The 14,965-nt window shown below is 50.0% G+C and overlaps 1 protein-coding gene across 15 annotated transcripts in view; it reads right to left on the reverse strand.

The window, feature by feature from the left end:
- INPP4A (inositol polyphosphate-4-phosphatase type I A) overlaps positions 1-14,965 on the reverse strand; it is a 129,550-nt gene that overhangs the window by 57,426 nt on the left and 57,159 nt on the right. For 8 of the 15 annotated variants that reach the window (XM_032877888.1, XM_032877882.1, XM_032877887.1 and 5 more), the window contains exons 1-2: positions 1,468-1,573; positions 840-884 (exon numbers count right to left, since the gene is read on the reverse strand). In XM_032877888.1, the coding sequence (XP_032733779.1) occupies positions 840-884; positions 1,468-1,573 (151 nt within the window). Of the gene's footprint in view, positions 1-839; positions 885-1,467; positions 1,677-2,498; positions 2,570-14,965 lie in introns of those variants that run through there. The other 7 variants (XM_032877880.1, XM_032877877.1, XM_032877878.1 and 4 more) reach the window with 1 other exon arrangement.

The raw sequence follows: 14,965 nt of genomic DNA on the forward strand, positions 1-14,965 counted from the left end.
AACCATCTGTGGCTGACTCCACCATGCCAGACCTTCTGGGTAAACCACAGGAATGCCATCCATGCTTCCCTGACCCCAGAGCTAGCACATGCTACTACAGTTCTTTAGGACAACTTTAGGGCATTCAGGCCAATATTTAGGACATTCTGACACTGTCCAAGAGGGAAAGCACTAGGTGTCATTGCCTCCATTCCCAAAGTAGGGAACAAGGGCTAGGCAGCGAAGCCCAACTGCACGGGGCCTTCTGGCTAGGGCTGATGAGGCTGGCCCTGAGCCAGTTTTCCTACCCCTCCAGCCTTCCCCTTGGAGGAGGGAGACTGTCCTTCAGCTCTCCAGTGCTCACCTCCTGCCCCTCCCCCACCACTACTAGCCTGGAGGGAACATAAGCTGAGGAGACCCAAGGCCTATGGGCTCCAGGTTCCCTCCCACAGACAGGATATGCACACCTGCCATGTGACTTCATCTCAGAAACAGTTCAGCGGCAGCAAGTTCTCGGATACAAATTCACACCAGGGTCCGGTTTTTCTTTTTTTTTTACTCCTTTTATATAGACCTTTTCTAAAATTAACATATAATGTATTACTTGCCCCAGGAGTACAGGTCTGTGAATCACTAGACTTACACAATTCACAGCACTCACCAAAGCACATACCCTCCCCAGTGTCCATAACCCAGCCACCCTTCCCCACTCCCTGCCAGCAACCCTCAGTTTGTTTCCTGAGATTAAGAGTCTTATGGTTTGTCTCCCTCCACGGTCTCATCTTGTTTCATTTCAGTTTTTGTTTTTAAGCAACATACATTTTAAAACAAATGAACAAAAAATTCAAAAAGGTACCTACCTAAGCTGAATTCTAAAATGGGCTCATCTGGATCTTGTATATTTCCTGAATAAAAAAGAAATGACAGGGGGAAAAAAATCACCCTTAATAATCTTTTCCTTGCATTTAGGTCTTATTCAGAAGACCCAACATCCTACTTTTCCATCTCTCAGAAACTATTACATGAGATAATTTCTTCATTTCCTAAACATTTTGCTTTTGAGATTCCTGTCTCAGACTCCAAGACCAAACCCCCCTCCCTTCCTCAACTCTACACATCCCCAACAAGGAGGGCTTTGATCATGGCCTGGGCACTTGCCAGATGGGCGCTGTGGACATTCCCATATCACCTACTGGCAAATGAGCCCTGGGGGTACCTACCCAAGATGGAAAACTGCCAGCAGTCAGACTGCAATGAAAGCAGTTTCCAGGAAGAGGGCTGACTTCCCTTCCCTCCCCATTCTCTGAATCAATCAGAAGAATGACATAGCAGGGTGCCCTCCAGCCTGGGGCCATCCCTGGGGACTCATTCTGGCTGTCCGCAGGGGACTCCAGGAGGCAAGTGTGGCCCTCCCAGCACTGGTACAGCGTGGGACCTATGTGTGGTGACCTTGCCCCAGGAATTCGGAGCAAGGCCCATGAGGCTCACCTGCCAGAGAGAGGCCCAACATGTCGGCTGCCACATCAATGGTGGAAGCCCGCTGCATTGCACGGGCCCTGGCGCCATGGCGAGGGCTGTGCTCTCTTGCTGTCATGATGTCATTGGTGATGACGTGCTTGCTGTTCCTGGGTCAGACCACGCCTGATTCCCCGGGAAGCGCTGTCAACAACCCCTAGTCCCCTAAGGTGGCAGTAGTCCTGAGAAGAGGCACAAACACTGGTAAGAAACACGGGGTTGGTGACTGAGAGACCGTGCTCTCGTGGACAAAGTATGTGCCTAATACAAGCAAGTGAGGAGCCAGGGCCGGAGAGTCCGGTGATCTAGGCCCCTTCTAGTGACCTCTTCCTCTACGCTCTCCAGCACTCACACACACCACCCACACATATACGCATGGGATCATGTAAGGAAATCACATTCTCTTCAACAAAGACATGCCACATTAAATGATGGTTTAGATATAATGAAAAAAGATGGCTCTTGAGATTTTCTTCGTTTTATGATGCTCTTCTGTTGACAAGTCTTATAGCATCTGTAAAATTAAATCAGTTCACCTCTGTCAGAAAGATATGAGATGCATGAAGAGCTCTGCCAGCCACTGACTATAATGGCATGGTAGAACACTGGAAAGACAGAGGCACATGTGTCCAGCCTGCTCTCTTTCCTCCCAGAGCTACAGAAACCTCACATGTGTCTTAGGCATGGGCCTGCTTTCCTGGAACACATGTGTATGTGATCTATGCCTGACTTAGGTGGATGGTGCTGTGTGCTATGGTTATAGAAGTCTCTGGCAAGGTGCCACCAAGTGCTGAATCAGACAGAGGCCCTGGCATGGCACAGAACACACCTTGGGCTCTAAGAAGTGGGTTACGCAGCAAAAAGTGACTTTCACGTGTTTCTAGTCCTCTGTGTGACAATTCCTGCTGTCTTTAAAAGGAACTGACCTTTAGGAGTGAAGATAATTAAACTGAACAATAAGGCTGTGTTCCCTCTCTTGAGTTAATATTCACCCAGCAACTTACTGGACATGTTTGTTCTTGGACCAGTTGAGACACGTGGCATTTCTTCATAGAAGCACATCCAATTCCATCATCTAAAAATAGAAAATTATAAACTTAACAAGCTGGTCAAACACGAAGTTCTGGAGAATGTGTATTATAATGCTTATGTTATAACTTTAATGCCTAGAGATATGGGGAAGCCAAGAGCTACTCTTAAGTTCCTTTGTGCTCCATACAACAATCCAACCTTTTGGCTCAAAGGCAAAGGTTTTGCTGAAGCCCAAAAGAATGAGAAACAGAGTGCACATTCCCATTCCCCTTGCCCCAACCAGGGATGATCCAGGGTAACAGAGACCCGCCCCAAAGCAGCTACTGTGTGGCTAGGATGTGGCTGAGGGAAAAATGAGAAGTTAAGAATCTGAGTCCCAGGCATCCTTGCTCACAAATGTCAGGCTCTGGAAGAACCTGCTGGGCCCCTCTGAGGCTCTGCCCTCTAGTGTCAAAGATGAGGCTAGTTGTACACCCATCTCACAGGGCTGCAATGACAACCAAATGTGCAAAAATGGAAGAGGGCTTGCCCTGATGTGGCTGTCTGGCTTGTGGGTGCCTTCCTGTGGAGCAGAATACCCAGGTTCCAACTCAGTCCCGGGGGACTGTCAGAGCAGACCAGCGCGTGAGCTAGCTGAAACTGCTGGGAGTCTGGGGTATAGATGACAGGCAGAGAGTGTGCTCCGCCCAAAGGCAAACTCAGCTTCTCTGACAGGCTGAGCTCCTACCCCTCCCACTGGAGCACCTGGGGACCTTTAGCCTGGGCACCTCAGCAGAGAGGGCAAGTGGCCCGGCTGAGGAGTACCAGTAAAAGTCTCCAAGGGGAAGATTCACCAGTTTGCTGACATCAATGAAAATGGCAAAGACAGGGAAAGTACTAATATCTATAATTTATAGTAATGCTTGTCAAATTTACAAAAAAAAAACTCACTAAAAATGCAAGTGGCAAATGTATGAATTCAATAAAAGAATACACGTGGTAAACATTTTGGAAAAGTAACCAAACTCATTCATAATAATTAAAGGAATGCTAAATACTCCTATATTCACCTAAAGTAGTCTTCCAAGAGAAGTTTGCTTGTGATCCTCATGAGAATAAGCTTTACTGGCAGACCTAAGGGAAACTTCATGGGGTTCTCCTCTATTGCTGATAAATTGGAACATGCATTTCAGAAATTTATTTATGAAATTATTCATCACATTATTTATAGAAATTTATGAACAAAAGCAAAATTCTTGCCAACAGACCGAAGATGCTTATTGTAGCATTACTTATAATGACAAACCCTGGAATGAATCTAATGTCCGGCTACCTGTCAGTGCATTCTGGAACATCTATAAGGTACACTATTACATGGCTGTTTAAAGATGATAAAGTTAATAAACACATGACAGTTTCTTCAGCCTTGGTAGGGATCAGGAAACCACTAATCATAACCACAAGATAACCTCCACACACTCATCAGAATAGCTACAAATGGGGCGGGGGCACAATACCAAGTCTTGGTGAGGATGTGGGATAAACAGAACCCTGAGACACTGCTAGCGGAAGGTAAAATGGCACAGCCACTCTGGAAAACTGGATTCACCCAAGCTGAGGTACACCTCCACCGCAACCCAGTGCACAGCTTAGAATGGAACTGCTAACAGAAATGCATGGTTATGTTCACAAAGGGACAAGGAACATGTAGAGCATAGCGCTCATCATAGTCAAACACCGGCAACGATCCAGACGTCCGTCAACAAGAAACAAAACAACACAGATGCTTTCAGAAATTATGTCAAGGGAGAAAGCCAGTCCCTGAGAGCATATCTAGGCACTTCTATTTGTATAAAATTCAAGCACGGAACAAATGAGTCCATGGTGCTCAAAGTCAGGACAGCAGTGTCTTTGAGGGGTGAGTACTGACTGGGGAGGGCATGTGGGGCATGAGGAGGCTTGTGGGCTCTGGTAATGCTCCATCTCCTGTTTTGGGTACTGGTTTCAAGAATGAATTTACTGTCTAAAAATTTTTTGAGCTGTACATGAATGATTTTTTATACTTCAATAAAAAGTTTAATTATTGTAATGACTATAACAAAGACAACAGCATGAAAAACTGTTTATGTCAGCTCTACCTCATGTTTTTAATGAAATATTCTGTGTCCTGGTCATAGTCATTTAAAAAAATAGGACACAGACTGGGGCGCCTGGGTGGCTCAGTCGGTTAAATGCTTGACTCCTGAGTTCGGCTCAGGTCATGATCTCAGGGTCATGAGATCGAACCCTATGTGGGGCTCCACACTCAGCAGGGAGTCTGCTTGACATTCCCTCGCTCTACCTCTCTCTTTCAAATAAATAGATAAATCTTAAAAAAAAAAAAAAAAAAAAAAAAAAGAGGCCACAGAAGGAAAGAGCCAGCAGGAGACCACATGAAGGAGAAGGCCATATTTGGGGGTGTGACCACAGGGAACTGGTCCCTTTCTTAGCTTCAGGTCACCCTCTTACGGGACTGAAATGATGACTGGAAGCTAAGGTCATCTCATGCTGGCCAGAGGGAGAGGTCTGGGCCTGAATTAGCTCGAGGAAGGAGCGCTTCTTCCTTAAACTTCTTCCCAGTGTGTTTCCAGTATTGTCCTGCCTTGTTTGGCTGCCCTGCTCAGCCTGTAGTGAGGCTGTGGTCACTCCCCTGCACCTGGGCCAGTGCAGACAGAACACCTGATAGAAGGCAACTATAACCCGACTACCTGCCAGTCCAAGAGAGGCTCCCAAATGCCCTCACTCCTTCACCCCCCTCCCTCTTCCCCTTGTAGGGCCCCTGCACCTAGGAGGGTGGAGGGTAGGTATTATAGGCATGGTGGGATCCTGGGGATAGAAATGCTTAAAGGGGAACATTTACAGACTAACTTTACATTTGATAGAGTTCACAGACCATAAAAGCTTTTGGGTCAAGAGGACCTCAGAAGCCACTTCATGGTTATCTGGGGCATTTAATTAGGATCTGCAATTTAAATCATCAAGACCCAGAACGTGGATCTGATCTGTGCCGCTGAACTCAATTTTCCTTAAGTCTCATTAACTTAAAGTAATTCACCAAGAATTCTTATATTCCCAAGGTCCCTGGTTTTCCTCCTGGCCCCATTTGAAGACCAGAGCTCATTAGGAAGAAAAACTGCACTTACATCAAACAGGACAGATAGTGTGTGGGAGTTATTCAGGGAGCTGGAATTTATTTTCTTGGGGGCAAGAAAGAAAGAAAGAAGGAATAACTCATAAAACTAACTGCCTCGTCTCCTCACTCTGTGAGAGATGTGTAACCCTTTCTGACAAGAGGACATAGATCATCAACGCAATAGCAAACCCAGTCATGTTCCTTCCATCTGTGTGGGGCCAGGGGGATGATGGTAGAGGAGCATAATCAAGACAGGGGATGTGGTGGTTCACACGGGTCCATGGGATTTGTGACGGGTGGCAGTGACTATCAGAAGCTTCTCAAGAAGCCGGTCTTAGAACAGGCCTGCCTGCCTCCTCTTCCATAGAACAAGGGCTCCCAGGCCTGGAAGGGGTCTGGAGGCCCCTTGGGCTCAGAAACCTCTTAGGGCTGCTGAGCTGGAGCTAGTGGAGAGGATGAGCCACACAATTTTCCATTTTCATCTGTCTTATACAATGGGGTTCTTCAGAGAATAATCTTAAAATGGAGTTGCATGGATGATGCCACAGAAGTCCAGACAAGGTGACTTTCTCAAGGTCACATTGGAGGTAAACGATGAACTATCAGAATCGACCCAAAGCAAAAAGCCCAAATACAACTGGGGCGCTCTCGCTGCCCAGCCCACCCTACCACTGCCACTGCGGACAGGAAACGAGCTCCCAGCAAACCTTCCCTGGACCTCTGCTCTCTAGGCAGCACAGGAGCGAAAGTCAGATGGAAGGCTTGAGTGAGTCAGAGCATGAATCAGCAGCCCCTGAGGAGGAGGCTACTACAGGAGTCAGAAAGAGGAAGAGTTTTCTCTCAAAAACCCCAGTCCAGGATAGCCACAATCACTGATCCACGAGGCGCCACACTGCTCACTGGCAAATCACTACTAATAATAACCTCAGAGAGATAGCTGCTGCCTTCTCCACGAAGCCCCTCCTGCAGACACTGCCCAGCAGCCAATGGCTGTGCCTCAGTCTCCCTAACACGGCAGGCCAGACTGCACCTCAAGATAATGCACTTCCTGGTATGACCATGGGATGAGGAGTGGGGCACCTTGTGTCTTACGAATGCCAGACTTAAGCTTCTTACTTCTTCCATTTCCTCCTGGGTGCCTCATTCAAGTCTACATATAGACCAGGGGTCTAGCCAAGACCCACTGAGTAAACAAACTGTCAGCTTCTGTGGCAGACCGGCTTTGCTCAGCAGAGTCTGGCTTTCTCCTTCATCCCAGGTACACTGACAGGTCACCCTCTCCAGCCCCCTTCTAGTCTGGTGCAGCTGTGTGACAGCATAGAGGGATGCACGCAGGCTGAAATAAAGGTGAGAAAGCAGCTCATGGGACCCTCCAAGTCTCCCTTCCCCCAGATTCCTGGCTGGATGTAAGGGACTGAGTGAATAATTCTGAGGCCTAGGGTAAGTGAGTGACTCCAAGGACAGAAACTAGGTCCCTGTGGCTGGGTAGAACAGAGCCCCTGCTCCCCATCCCTTCCCCACAGACAACCTACACTGAGCTTAACTTGCGTAAGAAATCACCTGTGTTGTGTGAGGCCACTGAGATTCGGGAAGTGCTTGTTCTAGCTGCTAACATTAGTTACCTTGACTAAAGTCTGGCACATTCCAGGCACCCAGTAAATGGTCATGGCGAAAATAAAACTCACAGCCACCAGCTCACACCTACCACATAGTGCTGGGGAAAGAATGAGGCTTTGCTCTCTGCAGGAGGTATGCCCAGTTCATGAGAAAAAAGCCAGCAGGTGGCAGGGAGACCCTCACAAGGGGCCAGGAAATGAAAAGAACACAAAGAAGTAAAACAAACAAACAAACAAACAAACAAACCCACTTTAGCATACAATCAACCTGGCAAGTGTCCCCTCTCTAATTCCACATCAGGCTCAGGGTACCCTGCTAACTCTCCCGCCCTTCCACCCCAGTATCACCCACCTAGCCCTGGACCTCACCGCCCCAGACATGTGCCATGATGGAAGCTGGAGTTAATGTTGAGAAAGCAAGTTCCCTGAGATGGCTCTAGAGCTGCTAATCCAACCAGGAGAGAAGAGACCCAGCTTTCCCACTGGACACCAAGATCAGCCTCATTCCAACTAGAGCCAGCTGGGAATAAGGGTACCCAGGGCCCCATCCAGACCTGGGTCTACACCAACAAGGGCCTTGGGACCCTTGGGACTTCAGGACCACAAATTCCTTTATTCCCAGCAAATAAGAGAATGACAAGAGCATGGGTGCAAACACCACAACATGGGCACAAACCTCAGGTGGGCATGGGGTGGGTCGGGTACAGCTGCCCATGACAAAAATTGAATGGGCCAGAGCTACGGTGGCTATGATAACAGGCATGGCAAGGCCAGCAGAGAGGAATAGGAGCAGTGTCTCCAAAACAGCCAAGGGCAAGGATGACCAGAGAGTGGGAGGCTCCCCACCACGGAAAGACAGCACTGGTGAGCACCCAATACCAAAACAGCTCATATTCTGCTCCCAGGCACGTGACCAGGTCAGGCACCAGTAAAGGAAGATCCAGCAGATAGGCAAGGACCAGAAAAGTCTGGCTTCCAAATATTCCAGAACAGCAGCCAACGGCAGCAGAAAACTCTGGCTTCTATTTGAAATGAATGAACGAATGTGTGCATCTACATGACATCCCAGAAACGTAAGTGCTGTGGGTCAAGTTCTGGTGCACAGGAGACAGTAGAACGGTTGTGAAAAGAGGAGCACACTACTGGGGTGGGGAGACGCACTGGAAGCATTCTTCCTGAAATAACACAAACTCAAGCAGGCTGCTGAGAAAGGCTGAGGAAGACGGTGCTGAACAGAGCAGAAGGCCACCCACTGGCGTAGAGCAGGTAGGGATGCCGGGTGGATGAACCACTGTAAGCACGGCAGGGGGACAGGCTCTGGCACACAGGGCACGAGGAGTTAAGCCAAGGTGGAACTGAGCAGTAAGGGTTCCTTGATCTTCATGAGCCCATTCTGGGGACTTCACCCTCTGGATGCTCCACCCCTCGGTAGCCCCCCACCCTAAAATGCACGAGGATAGTGGAAGCAAACAGATCTTCCATCTTTTTCTCTTTCAAACAAGCCAACTGCCTAGAAAAGATCTTAATCTTTTAAACAAAGTCCAATATGCCTCCTGACCATAAAAAGCAAGGAATGCTGCCTGCCTCCAAGGCTCAGGTATTAAATGCTCAGCAAAGGCCAGATGCCCCAGGAATGAAGACAAGGGTAGTGGACAGGGAGGCCTTCGTCTCTTCCCTCCCGTGCTCTGACCCCAAATCCAGCAGGGCCCGGACACCTCGGTCCACAGAGGGCTCTCAACGCCTGCCTTTGTGTGACCTAGACCCCTTACAGAGGCCCAGAGCTGGGGATGAGAGGCCACGCACTTGCTCAGTTAGTGTCATTCTTCTCCAGGGGCCTGGGCAAGGGCCACTGAGCTTCCCTGAGCCTCAGTTTCCCAATGTGGAAAACAGGAGTAACAACACCCAGCTTACTGGGATATGCTGAGGAGCGTACACAGATATGGATAGATGTTTAAAACGCCCACACAGAGCCCGGCACAGAGACCTGCGTCAGGCACGCGAGCCTCTCTCCTGAGCTCTGCCTCACCTCCCCCACGTCTAGTGCCATGCTGCACTTTTACAGCAACACTGTGAGCCCGGAAGGCCTCTCCTTCCCCCCAGCTGAGTCTACTGACCCTTTTACCCCTGAACTCTCCAAAAAGAACTCTTCACTCAGGCCCACAGCACTTCACCGGTGCTTCCTTATACAGTCACCGTGTTTTCTAAACCAAACACTTTGAGGCCTAAAGGTTGCTGCTGGGAAGGGATGGGTGACCAGAGCCCCATTCCTGGAGGCAGTGTGGCCGGTATCAGACCTGGTCAGCTGCTGGGAGCCTTGTCACCTTCACAGAGCACCTTCTCTGGGCCTCAGGTTCCTTGTCTGTAAAATGAGGAAATGGCTGATGTAAGGGCTCCAGGGTCCGACCCCACCCCAGCCCCCCAGGAAAGAGGAGTGGCTGCTCTGTGCTTCGGGGCTGGACCTCCATTAGGATCCTGTCCTGAGGGGCAGCCCCCACCACAGTCTTCCTTCTGTGGAGGCCTGCTTCCTGCTTCCCCCTGTGAGCCAGGGACTCAGCCCTCTCCTACTTCTCATACCCTGCACCGCACAAGGCCTTGGACCCAGGAGAGAGGTTCACTGTGCAGAAGCCTCCGCCCCATCCAAGAACACCGCCTCACCGAGGAGTGTGCTGCAAAACCTATCCAGGGCGGCTGGCGGTGAAATGCAGGACACGAATGCCTCAGAAAGTCAGGCCACAGAAGACCCATGTGTGGCTGGTGTGTCTTCTCACCCGCACGCACAACCCACCCCACCCTGCCCCCCACACCGGCTCCTCCCTCCCCCAGGGCCCTGCATTCCGCCACCTTTTATCTCCAGCTTCCCACTTCCCCAAGCCTGGTTCTCTGCTGGTGACACAGAACAGGCCGCAGTGGTAATGGGCTCACCCGAGTTAATGAACTAGCCTGCTTCCTCCATTTAACGGCTATGGCAGCCGACAGAATACGGTGCCTTAACCCAGATTCAAAAGCACATTTCCGACTCCGGTAGGAGGAGTCAGTCAGCTTGGGTGACTGCACGAATACTCCCCCTCAACAATGGCAGCAGGGGCGAGTGCCCAGGAGCAGGGCAAGCCCAGACTATTCCAGCTCCCCCCAACCCCCTAGTTTTCCCATCTCAGTCAGTGGTAGCTCCATTTTTCCACGTTCTTCAGCCGAGACACACAATCAGCGCCGGCTCCCAAACTACTCTGCCTCTCACACCCCACAGCCAACACACTGGTGATCCTTGGGCTCTACCCCCCATAGAGCCAGACTCTAGCCTGCCTCAGCACCCCTGCCCCATGGCCCTGGCTTCTGACAGCCCCTCTGCGGCACCCGCTCTATCTCTACATAGCACTGGCGAGGCCATGAAGCCTTCTGCTGGTGGCTTCATCTGGCTCCCACCTGGCTTCCCTGCTGTTCAGACCTCCCAGGCCAGCCACCCTGCCAGAGTTTGCTCTTCCTTGAAAGGTATTAGAGGGCACTTTCCTCACCCCCAGTATGTCCTTCCTAAAAACCAGCCCCTCCAGGAGGTCTCTGGGACATTCCACTTTAAGATGGACTTGTGGCTCACATATAAGCCACGATCTTTGGGGGATTTTCTGTAGGAACTAGCCTGAAAATAAGTCACCCTGAAAACACGCTTAGAAGTGCTGGTGCTGAGCAACACAAGTGCAAACCCTGGGTCTGGGGGCTCACATCCAGGAGATGAGAAAGACGTGTTAACAATAAGGCAGTGCTCCGTAGGGGAAGTGCGGGCAGCAGCTGCAGAAAGGGAGGGAACCCTGTGGCCACCTCAGCTGTTCTGAGCCCTCCCACACCTCACACTTCTTAAGCCACTTTCCTTGACACTACATTTTGTCCTTCTATACCTCATGATGTTTCTTTTCTAGAAACAGACAATCTCTTCAACAACACTGAGAGTCTCTCACGAACCAGGTCTTAGAGATACAAACATGTACAAAATGAACAAGGGGTCTTGGTCAGGAAATGTATGACCAGAACTGCAACAAAACCCTGAATGGGGGACAATCTGAGGGCCACAGTGGTGCTGGTGGAACATCTTCCCCAACCCTCCCTTCTGTGAAGGGCTGTCCTGCTGTTCCCTCCTCCCTTCTCTACTAACACGGGTGCCCCAGGTGCTAGAACCAGGGACTCGGGAGGCTCTTTCTTGGTGAGAATTGACCCAGTGTTGATTCAGTCCTCTAACTCCCATGTGCCTGGCTTCGTCTGTCATTGGATTGCCACAGAAGTTTCCCAGAGTAGCACAAGCAAAGATAATGGAAGCACTGCACTGACTGCTGTAGTCTCTTGTAAGAGCTGCCTGTTTATTACTGGAGACAATGCCCGCCACTGTCAATGAATCTTCTCTCTCCTAGAAATGTCCAGGCCTTTGACAATTCTCATGTCTTGCTCCATTGTCAACTGAGCCACTCGAAGCCCTCACATAATTAACTGAAAATTCGCTAGTGTGTCAGCCAGGAAGGCCTCTCAGGAGTGCCAGAGAAATTTCCAAAGAGATGTGTAAAAGGACTATATCCAGTATCTATTAACTTCCACTGTCAACGAAGACATGCAGTTCTCAGTGGACCAATGGCCAAAGAAATGAGGACAAAAGCTTCCCTGTGACCTTTGGGTCAGCTTCTCTCTGAGTGGAGGTCTGTAACAGACCTATCAGCCAATGAAGGAAGGTATCATCTCGGACCCAGATGCCCCCCCCGCCCCCCCGCCCAGGGCACTTACTCAAAGTTCGGTTCGAGGAGATGTAGCCAGAACAGAGTAGCGGCCCTGAGCCCTAACATTCGGCTGGGTGTGCCCCATTCACTGCTTGCAATGGTTTTTTTCTCTTCCCCTTTCTTTTTCCACTCAAACCCAAGGCTGTGAGGTCTGGCCTTGTGCCTGCTTCTACCTCTCCACCCACAAGAGCGGGCCACCTAGAAGCGGTGCCCTGGCTTTCTTCAGCCACCAGGACAGAGGGCACCCCACACTCCACTTCTCTCTTCCCTCCACTTTGGGAGGGGTCTGTCCTTTTAGCCAAAGGAGTCCAGGGAGAGGCATGGCCCAGCAGCTCGCCATTTTTCAGCATGACGGTGTAGAGAGGGTTAAGCCCTCCTGGGCAGTTGCTTATGCCCAGCTACAGCAACTCCCTCCACCTTGCCCTGACAGTATGCCCATTCATCCCAACCCCTCAGTCCCTAGGGATTCAGTGAAGAATCCATCATGGTGAGGGCAGGTTCTGGGTACTCCTGCTATTGTGCCTAAAACACCACACTTGCCAGCCAGGACACTTGGGCCGGAGCCCAAAGAACCCACTTCAGATGAGTTTCAGCTGAAAGGTACATTTTTCATAAAGGTTTGGGGTTGACTTATAAAACTTGAACAGGAATGTGGCCGAGTGGGCCCAAGGACTCCAATGTCAGCAACATAGACAGTTCTTCTGGGCTTTCCTCTGCTGACCCCTCTCATTCTCCCCTTCTCTGAAAATGAACCTGTGCTCATGGTGATGTCAAGGCAGCCGACAGCCCCCAACCCTACTCTCCAGATCTAGCCACTAAAGAGGCTGAATGCCTAGACTCTCCCGGTCTCCAGTCTAGCTCCTTCTGGGGAAGGCGATCCAAGGGTGTAGCCCGGGCCAAAGGCCCACAGGCCAGAGGGCTGGGGTCACACTGCCCCATGAGAGCTCCCACGAGACCCATGAATTTGGTGGGAGAACCCCTACAAAGTGAGGGAGGGCAGGGCTGGAGAGAATCCTCACAACTCACAACTTCTAGGATCCACACAGAGAGACTCTGTAGCCAGTGTTCCTCAAACTTAAAGAAGTCAAAGAACTCCTACTGTTAAGTGTTTCTCATATTGTTTAAAATAGAGAGCATAAACATAAAATTAGGTATAAACCCTTTCCTCCTGGAGCTCAACTACTATAAAACTATAAGAATTCTATAAATTAACCACAAGACCTGTATAGAAATGAACTCATGTTTCTAATAACGTAATGTGGCAGGTGGGCCATGACACAGAAGCCGTCACACAAATAGAACCCTGACGGACTCCAGAAGGCCTCTGCTGCCACCCCTCCTCTCTGCTCCTGCCTGGGCTGAGCCAGAAATGCCCACAAGGGCCACTAAGTCCTCCCAGCAGCCATGTGGCCAGCAGCCACCGTTCCCTAAAAATGTGAGTTGTGGAGCAGGGGAGGGGAAGGGAGATGGGGTGACAGCTCCCTAGAGAGGGAATAAGGAGTCTCAGGGTCCCGGATAGCAGGACATGTTGCTTTGCTCTTTCACATGATATCAAGAGAGTTATAGGACAAAAGTGCAAGACATGGCTTCACGGCTCGCTGCAGAAAAATGCAAGACTGAGGCCGCCGGTCACCTTCGTCAAGTCTCCGCAGCGGAGGGCTCCCCTCATGGGCCACGGAAGGTGGCAAAGGAGACAGTGGCTGCAACACTTCCCTGTGAAGAGCACCGTCTGTCTTCCCTTTCTTCAGTCTGTTCACAGCCTGACACTCCTCCAGGGACCTGAACAGTGTGTGCTGCCCCCTGGAGATTCTCCTTGTGTTTCCAGCTAGCAGGAGAAGGTCAGGAAAGGAGACGGAGAACTGCCCAGCCCAAGACGCCATCTGGCTGCTCACCTGCCTCCTCCAGCATCCGGGGACAAAAATACCTTGTCCAGAGATTCCTCAGGTAGAAAACGTCACGGGCGGATGTGTGAGCACGAGCGGCAACTTGGCTGGCAGGTGCTTCCCTCCCGTGGTCCCTGGCTCCCCCCATCCTCCTCACGCTTCCCTTGCCAAGGGAGCTGCTGGACTGACGGGAGCCAGAAGCCCGGCTTCTTCAAGGTCAGGAGCCCCAGAGCAAAGTCAGACCCAGAGTCAACCCTCAGCTGTCCTGTACTCTTCCCGACAAGGCACAGCAGCCTGCGGGACACAGTAAGGCCAACTACAACCAGACCCAGGCAAAAGGCATGCTCTATTCCCTTGGCCAGTTCCTCATTTTTAAGCACCTTCACATGTATTATTTTCATTTCACAGTGTTTATTAGGATATCACTCTCTTCCCTCCACCCCTTTTCGGGACCCCCTGGAAGAAAACATTCCAGATCCAAGATACACGGACCAATCTTTCCCTTTCTGTCCCCACCCACAGTCTTTACAAGGCCCCTCCAGTCAGTCTCTGACCAGACCTCCAGCCTTCACGTTAAGCAACACCATGAATTGGAGGGGAAATGGACCTTCCTAGAGAAGGCACAAGAGAGAACTTTGAGATGGGGTGACTTCTTGTTTTCCATCACTCATGTTCGATTTCCTTTTCATACGCAGAGATTAAATACCTCGAAAAAAATATGACCAATATTTTATTAAAATATTTCAAAATAAATTTTAAAAGCCACAAAGCTGGGACGAGGGGCAAAATAAAATTAAAATTAAAACACACAAAACTTTATGGGTGGGGCAAAAAGTCAAAACCTGGCCAACAACACTACCTAATATTAAGAGTAAAAAAAATATACATATACAACATCCAGTATTTCTGATGGTGAAGACAGAACTTGTATAAATACCGTGGTACGTTTCGTTAGAAGAGTAGAGTGGGAACCCCTGACCCAGCAAGTCATGACTCAAGACCTAGTTTCTCTGATGACACGTTAACCCGATTAGCAGG

The sequence above is a fragment of the Lontra canadensis genome, unplaced genomic scaffold (genome assembly GCF_010015895.1).
Source record: "Lontra canadensis isolate GAN:19392208 unplaced genomic scaffold, GSC_riverotter_1.0 scaffold61, whole genome shotgun sequence".
In the NCBI taxonomy this organism is placed as follows: Eukaryota; Metazoa; Chordata; class Mammalia; order Carnivora; family Mustelidae; genus Lontra; species Lontra canadensis.